The sequence below is a fragment of the Cavia porcellus genome, unplaced genomic scaffold (genome assembly GCF_034190915.1).
Source record: "Cavia porcellus strain 051 isolate PalLab524CR breed Dunkin Hartley unplaced genomic scaffold, mCavPor4.1 scaffold_25, whole genome shotgun sequence".
Taxonomy (NCBI): domain Eukaryota; kingdom Metazoa; phylum Chordata; class Mammalia; order Rodentia; family Caviidae; genus Cavia; species Cavia porcellus.
In genome coordinates this window covers 40,660,006-40,673,035 of record NW_026947508.1, presented here as the reverse complement: position 1 = coordinate 40,673,035, position 13,030 = coordinate 40,660,006, and the positions used below count along the sequence as shown (strand labels likewise).

Below are 13,030 nucleotides of genomic sequence, written 5' to 3'. Positions count from 1 at the left end.
GTATAATCTTCTTGATGATTTGCTGGATCCTATTTGCCAATATTTTATTGAGGATTTTTGCATCTGTGTTCATTAGGGAGATCGGTCTATAGTTCTCTTTTATAGTTGGGTCTTTCTCAGGTTTTGGTACTAGAGTAATATTTGCTTCCAGGAATGACTTAGGAAGGATTGCTTCCCTTTCAATTTCATTGAATAGTTTGAGGAGTGTCGGCATTAGGTCTTCTTTATATTTCTTGTAGAATTCTGCAGTGAATCCATCTGGGCCTGGGCTCTTCTTGGTGGGCAAGGACCCAATTACATTCTCAATTTCATTAGCAGAGATTGGGTTATTCAACAGTTTTATATCCTCTTGATCTAGCTTTGGTACTTCATATGCTTCTAAGAATCTGTCTATTTCTTCTGTGTTATCAAACTTTTGAGAGTAGAGGTTTTCGAAATAGGTGTTGATGATCCTCTGTATTTCTATTGGGTCTGTAGTGATTTCTCCTTTTTCATTTTTTATTGCATGAGTTTGAGCTTTTTCTTTCCTTTTTTTAATAAGGTTGGCTAGGGACTTATCGATTTTATTTATTCTTTCAAAGAACCAACTCTTTGATTCGTTGATTCTTTGGATTGTTTTCTTAGTCTCTATTGCATTGATTTCTGCTCTGATTCTTATAATTTCCTCTCTTCTTTTGGCTTTGGGCTTGACTTGCTCTTCTTTTTCTAGCTGTTTGAGGTGTAGCATCAAGTTATTTACTTGTATTCGTTCTGTTTTCCTGATGTGGGAACTCAGTGCAATAAATTTTCCTCTCAGAACGGCTTTCATTGCATCCCACAGATTCCGGTAAGTTGTATCTGCATTTTCATTTTCTTTTAGGTATTGTTTAATTTCTTCTTTAATTTCTTCTGTGACCCACTGATTACTCAAGAGTGTGTTATTTAGTTTCCATGTGTTTGCGGAATTTTTGCAGTATCCTTTGTCATTAATTTCTAATTTCAGAGCGCTATGATCCGATAACATGCAAGGGATGATTTCAACTCTTTTGCATTTGCTTAAATATGTTCTGTGAGCTAATATATGGTCTATTTTAGAAAATGATCCATGTACTGCTGAGAAGAATGTGTATTCTGATGTTGTTGGGTGGAACATTCTGTATATGTCTATAAAACCCATTTGTTCACAGGTGTGATTCAGTTCTGTTATTTCTTTGCTCATTTTCTGTCTGGTTGATCTGTCCCTTGGTGTCAGTGGTGTATTAAGGTCTCCTGTTACAATTGTGTTACTGATAATTTGAGTTTTCATTTCTGTTAATAATTGTTTTATATAACTGGGTGCTCTGGAGTTTGGTGCGTATATATTTAAGATAGTTATCTCTTCCTCTTGGAGTTTTCCCCTTACGAGTATGTAGTGACCTTCTTTGTCCTTTATGGTCATTGTTGGTTTAAAGTTCACGTTGTCTGCAAACAGAATGGCTACTCCTGCCTTTTTTTGGATTCCTGCTGCATGAAGAATTGTTTTCCATCCTTTGACTTTCAGTCTGTGAGTATCTTTCTGGGTTAGATGGGTTTCCTGTAAACAGCATATGGTTGGATTTTGTTTCTTGTTCCATTCTGCTAGTCTGCATGTCATTTTCTTCTTCCTCAGAAGGGACTTGTCTCCTTTCCTTCGATCTTTTTTTTCCTGCCATAGTCTTACAAGAGGCCAAGACACTCCATGTGACATTAGGAACCTTATTGCAAGGAAGAAGGAGATGGAGAAGCTCGAGTGAGAGAAATACAGGTAGATAGACACCTTGCAGGCGAAATCCGGTGACAGTTCAGGAGGGACAGTGGCAGACTGCATAATGTTTTCCCAGGATGTCCAATGCCTCAGCTTTGAAGCTCAGGATTATGTTATCTCATATGGCAAACAGAACTCTGAAAGTTGAAAGGTTGATTAAGTAAAAGACTTTGAGATGGGTAAATTATTCTTTAAAGAAAGAGGAGCTAGTTCCAAGGAATACAAGAAATGAATCTGTAAAGTGGAAGGGCAATTAAAATTATTTTCTCCAAAACTCTGCAGAAGATGGCTACACTAACAACTAGATCTTCTCCTAGTAATACCTTTTTTTTTTTAATCAGTACAGGGGTTCGAACTCATGACCGCACCCTTGCAAGGCAAGCGCGTATGCCACCGAGCTAAATCTCCAGCCCCAGTGGTACCTATTTTTGACTTCTGATCTCCAGAACTATAAGAGAGTAGATTTTCATTACTTCAAATCACAAAGGTTGTGGTAGTTGATTATAACATCAGCAGGAACTCATACAGATTAAAATCAGCAGGCAGAAAAGGAAAGAACAGGTAGAGAGGTAGGTAGGCTGAAGGATAGGCAGGTGATCAGGGCCTAGATAAACAGAGATGCAAGCAGAAAGGAGACAGGTAGCAGACAAGCAAATAGGGAGTTTGAAAAAAAGAAGGACACATAGGAAGGAGGCAGGACAGCAGGAAGATGAGAAGATAGAAAGCAGGAGATGAGCAGATGGGCTGGGGACCTGAAGACAGGATGGTAGGCAGCAGACCCTCAGAACATGTTGTTGACTCACCAAGGTTAGTGGAGCTTCCTGAGATACACGTGGATCCCATTTTTGGACTTAAACACAAGTTGTGGTATGGGGATGGGGACCCTGGTGGGGTCTGGCAGTAGCTCAAAACGGAGCAGGGTCTGGGCCACAGCCACCTTCAGTTCATTCATGGCAAATTGTTTCCCAATGCAGTTCCTAGGCCAGACAGGAACAGTGAAACAAGATATAGCCTCAGAAGCTATGCTGAGCTGGTCAGGAACTAGTGCCTGAGTCCCAGCCCAGAGCTGGGCATTCAGGCTATTTATATGCCCGGTTTGACTCACGCAAAGCTCTGCCCTAGGTCTTGGGTCACTCTCTCTTGAACTTTGACAAAGTCTTCTAGTTGTGCATGGCTACCCCTGGTCCACTGTTGCTCTCACAGGCATGGAATCACTCTCTTAGGACAGAGCCAGAGGGGCAGTCTGATCCTTTGAGTCATTTAAGGCATTAAGTGTTGGTTAGTTCATTGCATTTAGAGATTCAAGAAAGTTCACTGACAGGAGCCAAGTGTTAATAAGGAACCAAAGGGGGGTCAGGTTGGGGATCCCACTCAGTGGTCAGGCACCTACTTCCTTCTCCCACCCCAGGCCACCAATCTGTACCCTTCTAAATTCATCTCAGAAATGTCCCTGCTTGTTTCTTCAGTGTTTTTGTCCCAGATTTCTCTTGTGTCTGTGCTTTCCCTTCTTCCACACTGATACTTCCATGTCTTTCCTTAAGCAGGATGGTGCATCCACATCTTCTATGTCTGCTGTCTCTCTCACCTCCTACCTATGTGATCCCATGTTCTAGCTCACATCACAAACATGTTCTTCTTCCATCTCTGCCTGTACATCCTTAAGGCCCAGACAAATGACCAGCTGGTCCTCATCCCTGCTCCACTGTCCCTTTCCTTCCTGGGGTCGCAGTGATACTATTGGTACTTTACTCAACCCAGAGACTGAGACAGTGCTGGGAATGTGGACCATCCCATTGAGAGTGAAGGAATAAAGGAAGGAAAGATGTCTTCCTTAAGCATGGCTACTTCTTTCTGTAGAGCACATATTTGCCCTTGACTGAACACTTGGAGAGAGGAATGATATCTTTAATTTTATAACCCAGTATAGGACTTGGCACATAGAGGCTGATGTAAGGCCTTCCTTTATATTTGAGTTAAGTTAATTAACTTCACTAGAGTTAAAAAATTCAATTTAATTGAGTTTAAAATAATATAAGAAATTTACCTAAAAATTGAGCTACCTCGTATTCTCCTGTCCTCTAGTGGCAGCAATATGATTTATAGTCAGTGTACAAGGAGGTACTGTCTTAGAACAAAAATCAAATTCTAGAAAGTCTATCTTTGCAAAGGCAAGTTCCTTGAAGCTGGTTCTAGGAAAGTTGTTTTACTTTGAATTTGAAGAATTTATAAAAATACTGACTGAGAAAAGCCTGTTTCTACCACTTCTTTATAGACATTATAGTAAGTTACATCCTACTGGGCAAGTCTCATGGGCTTTGAGGGTAAAAGAAGCCCTTTTGGGGTGTTCTTGTCCAGCTCAGCAACTACTTCAATTGTGTTTTATATTTTACACACCAGGAACCTGTCCAGTGATATGTAGTATATACAAAATAGTAGATTTCTCTCAAATCTACTTTCCCATTTTAATGCTTTTTTTTTAAATCCAAAGTTGAACTATGTTGGATATAAGTGTAATTTCAAAGTATTTACACTGGACTTCATCTATCCCATTTTGACAACTGGAAAAGTAAGAAGAATGTGAACATTGAAATGCAATCAAAAATTACTTTGGGAGAGACTGAAAATGTGCTGTAAAACTTTCTTTGATGGCTTACTGTAAATTTTCAAAATATGACTAAAGAGGTGGCAGATAGCAGGCACCCAGAAAGTGAATCCAGGCAAACTAATCACTTGCTGCAGTGACTTGAGAAAAAATGAATCAATAGAAAGAGTGGTGGCTGGATTGAAAATGTGTGAGAAAAATCTACCCTTGGAGATTCCTGGCAGTCAAAAAGCACGTCATCTGAAGTCAGACATACACAAACATTTCTAATTCCTAACATCATACTTCTAAATTGAGGAAAGCAGCAGGACACACTGGAATGTGTAATGTCTACTGACACTGGGATTTGACCTGGCCATTGGACCAAGGTCTCTGTGGTGTGTCCCAAAATGTTCTATTTCTTATGTGCAGAGATGTATCCGCACAAGGCATCTTTCCATAACACCAACAAAGAAGGGTATATTAGAAGAGGCCCTATGTGAGCATAGGAGGTAGCAGGGTTTGCTACAGGAAAGTAGCCTCATCCCCTATTACCAAATTACCAACACAGGACACCTCACCTTGGTCCTCCTGAGAAGGGCAGGAATGAGTGGCTGTGTCTGGAAGAATCAGGTGCAAATCGGGAAGGGTCAAATATCTGCAGAAAGAGAACCAGTGTCTGCACAGGTAGGGGCCAAGTCCCTTGTTCCAAACCAAGAGGGGACAGGAAGCCCAGAGGAAAGAGAAGGAGGAGGGGTTCCTGAGGAATCACCTCCTTCCCTTCCCTCTTTTCCTCTCAGGGACATCATACCTCAGGATTTGGCCACACCTTCGGGTTATGGTGAAGGCCATGAAAAGAGAGTATGACGTTAATACCTGGGGGACAGAGGAAGACAGAGAAAAGACTGATTATGCACATGATGTCAGTTCCTGGTCCCTCTGCCAGTAGGAGATAGACATGCACAAAAGGTCTGAATGCCACAAATCATCATTTTGAGCAAAGTGATCTTGTTGCTAAAGATATGGGTGGACTTGGTAAATAAACTACCTGAACACAGGTGAAGAACAGAAAACTATGACTTTAAGAGAGATGCAAGAAAGAATTGGACTTTCCTTTTTGTTATAAATCAAATGAGAACTTTTGTTGATAAAGGATTTTCACTGAGGAGCATACATTAATTCATTTAGTCCTCATAACAACCCTCCAGAGAAAGCACTGATATAGCCCCATTTTTCAGATGAGGTAACTACATTTCAGAGAGGAATTGTCAGCTATTGCGCAGGTAGGATGTGGCAGGACTGGGACTCACGTTTAGTGGAGGGTGAACCAACAAGTCGTTTGCTACCATAGCAGGGTTCTTAGATCTGGCTATCAGCTGCTTTCTGCCTTCAACATGAGTGCTCCTCAAGGACTGGACCATAGCTGACCAATGGCATAGAATTCACTGCTCATTTGTCTTGACTCCGCATAAGAACCACGTCTCCTTAGCCCCTATCTGTTTCTCTCATCATCCTCTACATTTTAGGGTGTTAGAATTTTAGAGGCCAAAATCTAAAAGTTAATATTTCTCTGTGGGGAAATTCCCACAGGATAAATCGCATTACATTTATTAATACATATAGTTTTTTACTCAATTATGCAATATATTATATCAAATATAGAAGATGTAAAAAAGATGTGAGAAAAATCTACCCTTTGAGATTCCTGGCAATCAAAGGGACAAATATGGTCATACATGTCATCTAGAATTGGAGCCTAGAGTGTTAGAATCAAAGAATGTCACTATCACCAAACTGCAATTAACTGCAACATTGCAAGACTGTGCATTCTAAAGAAGAACGAATGTCAGCTGAAGAACAGGAGTAGTGTAGGGTGGTAACCATGTGAATAGACAGTATTAGAAGGAGCTGTATAGTTCATGTAGGCTTATGTTCTACATAAGAAAAATGTACTCTATAAGTAAGAAGCATTCATTTATTGACAATAAAGAAAGACCCAGCCAGATTCAGAACTGCTGAACCACACATGAATTTCCTAATTCTTCCCTATCCTTGAGGAGAACTTAGGTGATCCTGGAAAGGTTATACCTTTGGGTAAAGATTTTCCATCAGGGAAGGTAACAGGTTTGCTGAGCTCTCTGCCAACAAATGGAACTGGTGGATAGAGCCTCAGGGCCTCCTTGATGCACATGGTGATATAGGACATCTGGTCAAGGTGTTCCCTGAAATGAAGCCCATCCTGAAGGGCAGAAAGAGTCTGGAAAGACTGAGGTCTCCCCTGGCAAAAGAGGCTGTGCTCTCCCACCTCTTCAGCTCTTACTCACCAAGTAATGGAGCCTTTATCTCCCAGGAGGTTCTGGACCTCTTCCCTGCACCTCTGTTGATGGCTGGGGTGTGTAGCAAGAGCATACAAGGTCCAGCAGATACCACTGGCTGTGGTGTCATGGCCCTCAAACATGAAGGTGTCCACCTCAGCACGCAGGTCCTCGTCTGATAAGCTGCTCCCATTTTCTGTCTGAGGTGGAACACAAACAACCAAAGAGGGTTTGTCCCTGCTCTGTGAGTTTGATCAAAGCCTTAGGCTCTCCCACACAGTCTTACTTTGGCAAACAGGAGGATGTCCAGGAAATCCAAGTGTCTCTTTTTTCTGATGTTCTCCAACTCTTTGTCATCCTTCAGCTGAGCCTTCCTCTGCTTTATTATTTGGTCTATCCCAGAACAAAAGTTCCTAGGTAGAACCAAGAACTACAGAAACCTACAGCAACCCAACCTGTATCTCCCTCCCCGGACCCAATATGGAAGTGTTGTGGAGCTCAGGATGAGAGTGCAGTGTGTGGGTCAGGAGTGGGAATTCAGCACTATTTGATACAGGTCAAGTTTTCCCCAGGAGTACAGCTCTTCAGTGTTGCTCAGAATCACCAATGTGAGAGCACCTTACCTAACACCTTCACATCTCAGCTCCCTTGCACTAGGGAAGACCAGCATGAGCCTCAGGTTTTGCAAGGGCACCAGAGGGCTTGGTTCTATCTGAAGGGCTGACGCCATTTCTACTGGGTTAAGTCTGGTAAAGATGGGACACAGGAGGGGGAGAAAGTACCTGTGTGGTGATGGGCAATCTGAGTGGCACGTTTGCAGCGTTGGCCATTTGACGACAAACTGTAGATGGTGTCATTCTGGTGAAACATATTCCTTACACGGGAAAAAAACATGTTGTTCATCTCCTCAATGGCTTGGAGGTAGGGCCGGGATTTCCTGAGGGAGAAGATACAGAACAGATTGAACTGAAAGGAGATCTGACCTGGAGGTAGAGGGGCTATTCCCTCAAAGGTGGGGGCACAAAACACTGAGTCATGTGTTACTTCTATCTTATAGTCTTTGTGACTCTCTGGCCTTTAGAAAATGGTGAGCAGCTGGGCTTTCAATCTTGCTAGGAATCAGGGGTGTATGGCTGAGGCAGGTTTGGATCTAGACTGGAATTACAGGTGGTTTGGGGCTTAAAACAGAATCTTGTTTTGTAGCAGAAATAGTGCAAAGCAAATGTGGCTGGATGCACTAGGTGGGCTGCCCCACTTGCTTCTCAAATGAGTCTGTATCAGTAGCAAGAATAAGGACTTTTCAGCTGAAAGGCTGTCACTGACCGGTCCAGCTGGACACTGCCCTGGTAGCTGAAGGCACACTTCATGATCGAGTCGAGTGTCATCAAGGAAACAGGTTGAAAGATCTCCATAGAGGCATCTTGACTGATGAGCTTTTCCCATTTGTCCTATGGTGGGAGGATAACATTTACCTTCTTACTTTCTCTAGAGTTCTTCAGTTAAATAGGCTAGAATTCCCCCACCGCCCCATATTCCACATTCTCACAACTTATTTAAGAATTAAGCATAGCATTCTGTAAGACCTGAAATAAATTTGAAAGTTTTGGCAACCAGCTATGTTTTACATTTCTTTTTTTTTTCAACCAACAAAATAGATTTTTCAGGGGATAAAAGGGAAGATGATTCTTCAATATTCTGAGAATTGGGCTTGATCTGAGGGAATAGTGGGACTCCAATTTTAGAAGGCAAATGTGTCAACTAAAAGAAAACCTAAGGTTTTACTGTGGGCTCTTCTAATGAGGGCCATAAAGGACTCTGATTTTTTTTTAAATTTTTTTTTTATTTAAAGAAAAGGAAACGAAAAAAGAAAAAAAAATACATGGAGATTTTAAAAAAAGGGTAGAAATAATACTAAATTACAGACAAACAAAAGGTAAGAAATTGCCGGTTGATAAGTTACAAATTGTCATCTTCGAAATGGCTGTTCAGGTTATAGAATTAAAGTATTTAGAATGACATTCAAAAAAGTGACCCTAGAAACCATTCTGCTCTATGGTTGAACAAAAGCTCCGTAATATGATTATCAGTCCCACCCATTTGTTTTACATCTCTAAGAGGGTAAGGTTAACCATATCAAAACAGAACAGAACATTTAAATAAAAAAATAAAAAACAATTTAAAGAAATACAGATTTCAAAGCAAGTCCACTGGAGATCTACCTTATCTAACCGTCTCTAGCTTCTTACAAATAGTTGTCCCTAACTTCACCCACTTTATATACTTATTGCATATTATAGAACTAATCTGATTCTGTTTACTCTTTTTTTTTTTTGTCTTTTTTGTTTTTATCGGTACCAGGGATCAAACTCATGACTGCCTGCTTGCAAGGCAGGTGCTTATGCCGCTGAGCTAAATCCCTAGCCTCTAATTCTTGTTTACTCATTAAAACGTTTGCTGAGACCAGCTGGATCAGAACTAGTCTTGTTGAAACATGATGGGATGGCAGGTTGGCTGTAAGAATGTGCTCCTATTGTCCATTTTACTGCATGTATTACTCAAAACCCACGAAGAAAATGTGTGCCTGAGGCAATTAAATGATATGCTGTGAGATTCCCTGAGCCACTGCAGCTGCTGCTGTTCCTCAGGCCAGCCAGGGACAAGCAGTCCTGGTGTTGAGCAGGCCTGACTCCTCCACTAATCCACTGTGCTAAAGACCTGAAAGTGCAAGGCGGGTCCTGTATCCACCATGACACTCTGTCATGGGTGATGAGCACAATGTGGCTTGACCCTGATGCTTGGATCCTCTGTGTCCTGTGTACTGTCACAGGGTTAACTTAAAGAATGCTATTCCATATGACTGTCTGAGGTCACATGTGTTGAAGACCAGCATCTGAATGTTTGCTGTGAGTGTAAATTCATGAAAGACAGACTCACCAGCATCACTCGAACAGAGTTGGCCATGATTTTCACATAGGGCTTCAGGATGTCATAGTGGAAGGTTGGGGTCAACATTCGCCTGTGCTGGAACCATGTTGGTCCATTCAACAGGAGCAAACCATACCCTGCACCAGAGATAGGTGTATGTAATCTGTGTGTGTGTGTGTGTGTGTGTGTGTGTGTGTGTGTGTGTGTGGTATGTATGTATGCGACAGAATCAGATCCCTGGGATAATTTGGGAGGAACTCTACAACTCTTGAGGGTAGAATTTCTTGGACAAAGGGAGGAAAGACACATATATTCATGAACATAGACTTTTCCAATTGGGATGGTCCATCTGCTGTGATTATGACAACTCTTCTTAGATAAAGATTTTTAAAAAGTGTTGGTGTTAGGTCAAGGAGGGGCATAAAAAATGCCAGGTAGGAATGCTTGAAGAGATAGGGCAGGAGCTGATCTTCAGGAGGGCTCATTTCAGCAGTAGGAAGGGATAAGTGTCTAATGAGAAGAAAAATGAGGGTCGATTTAGGGATGGTTCACGACAGTCTTGACTAGGTACTTGTTCTCTGTAAACCAGAGAAGTAGCACTAGGGAAACTTTATTGGACAATAATTGTGCTCTCAATTTAAACATACATACCAATCCAAGGTGCCAGGAATCTGTAGAAAGAAATGACCTTTGGATCTGAAAGGTAAGCAAGGGCATTAAAGGAAACTGAAGGCCAAATAATGTGGCCCTAAGGGAACTGTTGTTCAAACTATGGCACGTTAAAATTCTCGATGACTGCCAGGTGGCAGCTGATGTTATGGCACCTGCTGTTGCTTCTAATCCCTTAAACCTGACAGTCAGTTTGTCTCAGGAAGGTAGGCTCCTTGTAGTAGAAGCTGACCACTCCCAGGACTGTGATGAGGAACTGGGGAGAAACAATGGCTACAGCCTCAATGCCAAGGAATAAAACAGAGCTTATTGCTTTGCTAGTGTGGGTCCTGGCTCAGTCATTTCATGACATCAAACAGGTGACAATTAGTGGTTTTGAACCCAAATTGGTGTACATAGTTTGCTTTTCAGATTTAGATCACTTTATACAACGCATTCCTTACTTAGATTTAAAGAAAGAAAGTTTAAAAAGAAAGAAAACAGAAAATTGGCCCCATGCAGTTTGTTATTTTTAAAACTTCAGTAATGAATAAGAGTTCTTGGCCATGTACTGAATTGTGGCTTGGGTAAATGATGGGTAGCATTTTGAGTTGATGCCTGAAGTGTTGCTCTGCTTTGAAATTTGATGGGTCAGATGTGTATACTACAGAGGAAGGAGCTCCTCTTGCTAAAATGAGGCTTTAGTCTCACCTGATCTCCCCAGAATCACTTTCATGTAGTCAGGGTCGTAGATGATCAGGTGAGCTTCACTCCCCCAGAACCAGCGAGGATAGGCACTTGGGAATTCCTTTACCCATTTCAGCGTCTGCTGCAGCTCGTCTTCTGGCAGGATCTGTCACCAAGGGAAAGACAAATCAGTAAGTACTTTTGTTTAGTTCTAGTCCTTGCAGTGAAGTGAAGGGTAGGACTACCAGAGGGACATAGTTGTGGATCATTCAGCAAAAATTAGAAATTTGGAGTTGGATGCATAACCTATCTATGCTGTCCACCAGAATTTGCTGTCTCCCAGGACTTTCCCTAAGTCAGATTCTGTGCCCCACTAAATGAAGTTGTGTGCATGAGAGAAGCAATGGGAATCAGCAACTCAGGTGTCTTTCTGAGCTCCTTATTTCTCTTTTCTTAAGTGGATTCAGTGCGCAATCTCTTGCTAAGCTCCTCTTCTTGCAGTCCCTCATCAAGCCACGGGGTGGCATTGCAGGGAGTCATTGCTGTCTCTCTTCAGCTTGTACATTGTTCCTTTCTCTCCTTCCTGGAAGACTTGTTGAGGGGGACTCCACAGACCTGTGCCAACTCCAGTGAGCTCATAGCATGGGGAGAGTGGAGGCTGAGCTGGCAAATAAAAAGGCTGTTTCATAAGTGACTCTAATGTCAGTCCCCTTCATCAGCAGAATTGTGCTGTTGTCTCACTCTGTGTGTCCATAATTTTCAATATGTTAGCCTCCATGATCACCCATTTTGGAGATTCCCCCAGTCTCAGGCAAATCTAGTTAGTTGGTTCCTCCACCTGATGTCATAGCCCTCCCTGTTAGACTTTGCCTGTGGCCCCACACCTCCTGAGATTCATGTTTACCATGCGCTCCCCTCAGAGCAGGGATTCTATCACACTCATATCAGTATCTCCAGACAAGCTCAGGCCCAAGCACAGAGGTTGGCATCAAGTGACTGGAGTAGGTGGTATCCTGGCTGGTTCTAGCACTCTAGGATCCTAAGGCAGGACTTGCAAGTTTGAGCCCAGCCTGGGCAACTCAGAGACTAAGCAAGACCCCATCTCAAAATAGAAAATAAACAAGGTCTGGTTTGTTGCACACAGTTGAGAGAGCCAGGGGTGCTCAGCTTGGAGGAGACAGAACTCAGGAAGGGTCAACCACAGTGTCTCCAAGTGCAAGGCTGCCAGGTCAAGTGACAGATATTCAAAAAAAAGGAGTGTATGATAGAGCTGAGTCACAGCCGGACCAGCTTCTTGTAGAGTGAGCTCCCTGAGGCTGAGATAAGCACAGCCTGAGAGGGTCACTGGGTGCTTCTTGAAGATCACATGCTTGCTACATGGTAGTTCTGTCATGTGGATTGCTGGCTAGACTCTGAAAGCGCCAGCTTCCCTGCTGTCCCCTTCTTGCTTTTTCTTACCTTGTGCCCTAAAAGCCAGTGGGAGGGTGCACACGGGAACTGCTGGAAAGCTTTGAGCAGCCATTGTCTGCACAGGTAGAAGTGGGCTGCTTTGAACAGCAGCAGAAGCAGGCTGAGCAGGGAGACCACTTGGAGGAGTCCAGAGATGCTGCCTGGGAATCTGGTGGGGCTGAATGCAGAGACGCTCATGGTGCAGTGGCTTCGGGATCTCTGACTAGTCTCACCACCTGGCCTGTTTTGTGGAAGATTGCCTGCCCACTAGTGGGAGGGAGCAGCATGAGGGCAGAACTTTATTAGTCGTTTATTTACATGGATAATCTACTTTGGAAGACAGAAAATGCTTTGTCAGCTGACAGTGGCAATCATCATGCACACACCCACTTCCCCCCTCCATATCAGACACAAATATTTATTTATTCATTTATCTGTTTATTTTCCTTTTCCTTTTAAGATTGAATGTCATTTATTATTATTTTTATTTCTTCATATATACAAGATACAGTGTGATATTTAGATACAGTATGTTCTAATCAAATCAGGTTAACACTTTCACATCTTTAAACATTTATCATTTCTTTCTTTTTTACTATTGTAAAAGTTTTATGTTGTAATTATTAAGCATGATTATCACAAAAAATAGCTATGCTGCTAAAG

The 13,030-nt window shown here is 42.2% G+C and overlaps 1 protein-coding gene across 6 annotated transcripts; it reads right to left on the bottom strand.

The window, feature by feature from the left end:
• Nucleotides 1-1,611: 1,611 nt before the first annotated feature.
• Nucleotides 1,612-12,634, bottom strand: LOC100729310 (cytochrome P450 4A6-like). Of its 6 annotated transcripts, none has more exons than XM_063236412.1 (13): nt 12,377-12,634; nt 10,943-11,084; nt 10,235-10,279; nt 9,593-9,720; nt 7,982-8,106; nt 7,441-7,595; nt 6,945-7,051; nt 6,668-6,858; nt 6,432-6,565; nt 5,155-5,219; nt 4,925-5,001; nt 2,566-2,739; nt 1,612-1,899 (listed from the first exon to the last, which is right to left on the bottom strand). In XM_063236412.1, exons 1-12 carry the CDS (start codon nt 12,563-12,565, stop codon nt 2,571-2,573), a joined length of 1,527 nt encoding a protein of 508 aa, XP_063092482.1. In that variant the 5' UTR covers nt 12,566-12,634; the 3' UTR covers nt 1,612-1,899; nt 2,566-2,570. The 6 variants fall into 6 exon arrangements, 3 of the variants coding, with proteins under 3 accessions (XP_063092482.1, XP_063092483.1, XP_063092484.1); XM_063236413.1 differs by having other exon boundaries at nt 1,612-1,712; XM_063236414.1 differs by lacking the exon at nt 10,235-10,279.
• Nucleotides 12,635-13,030: the final 396 nt, after the last annotated feature.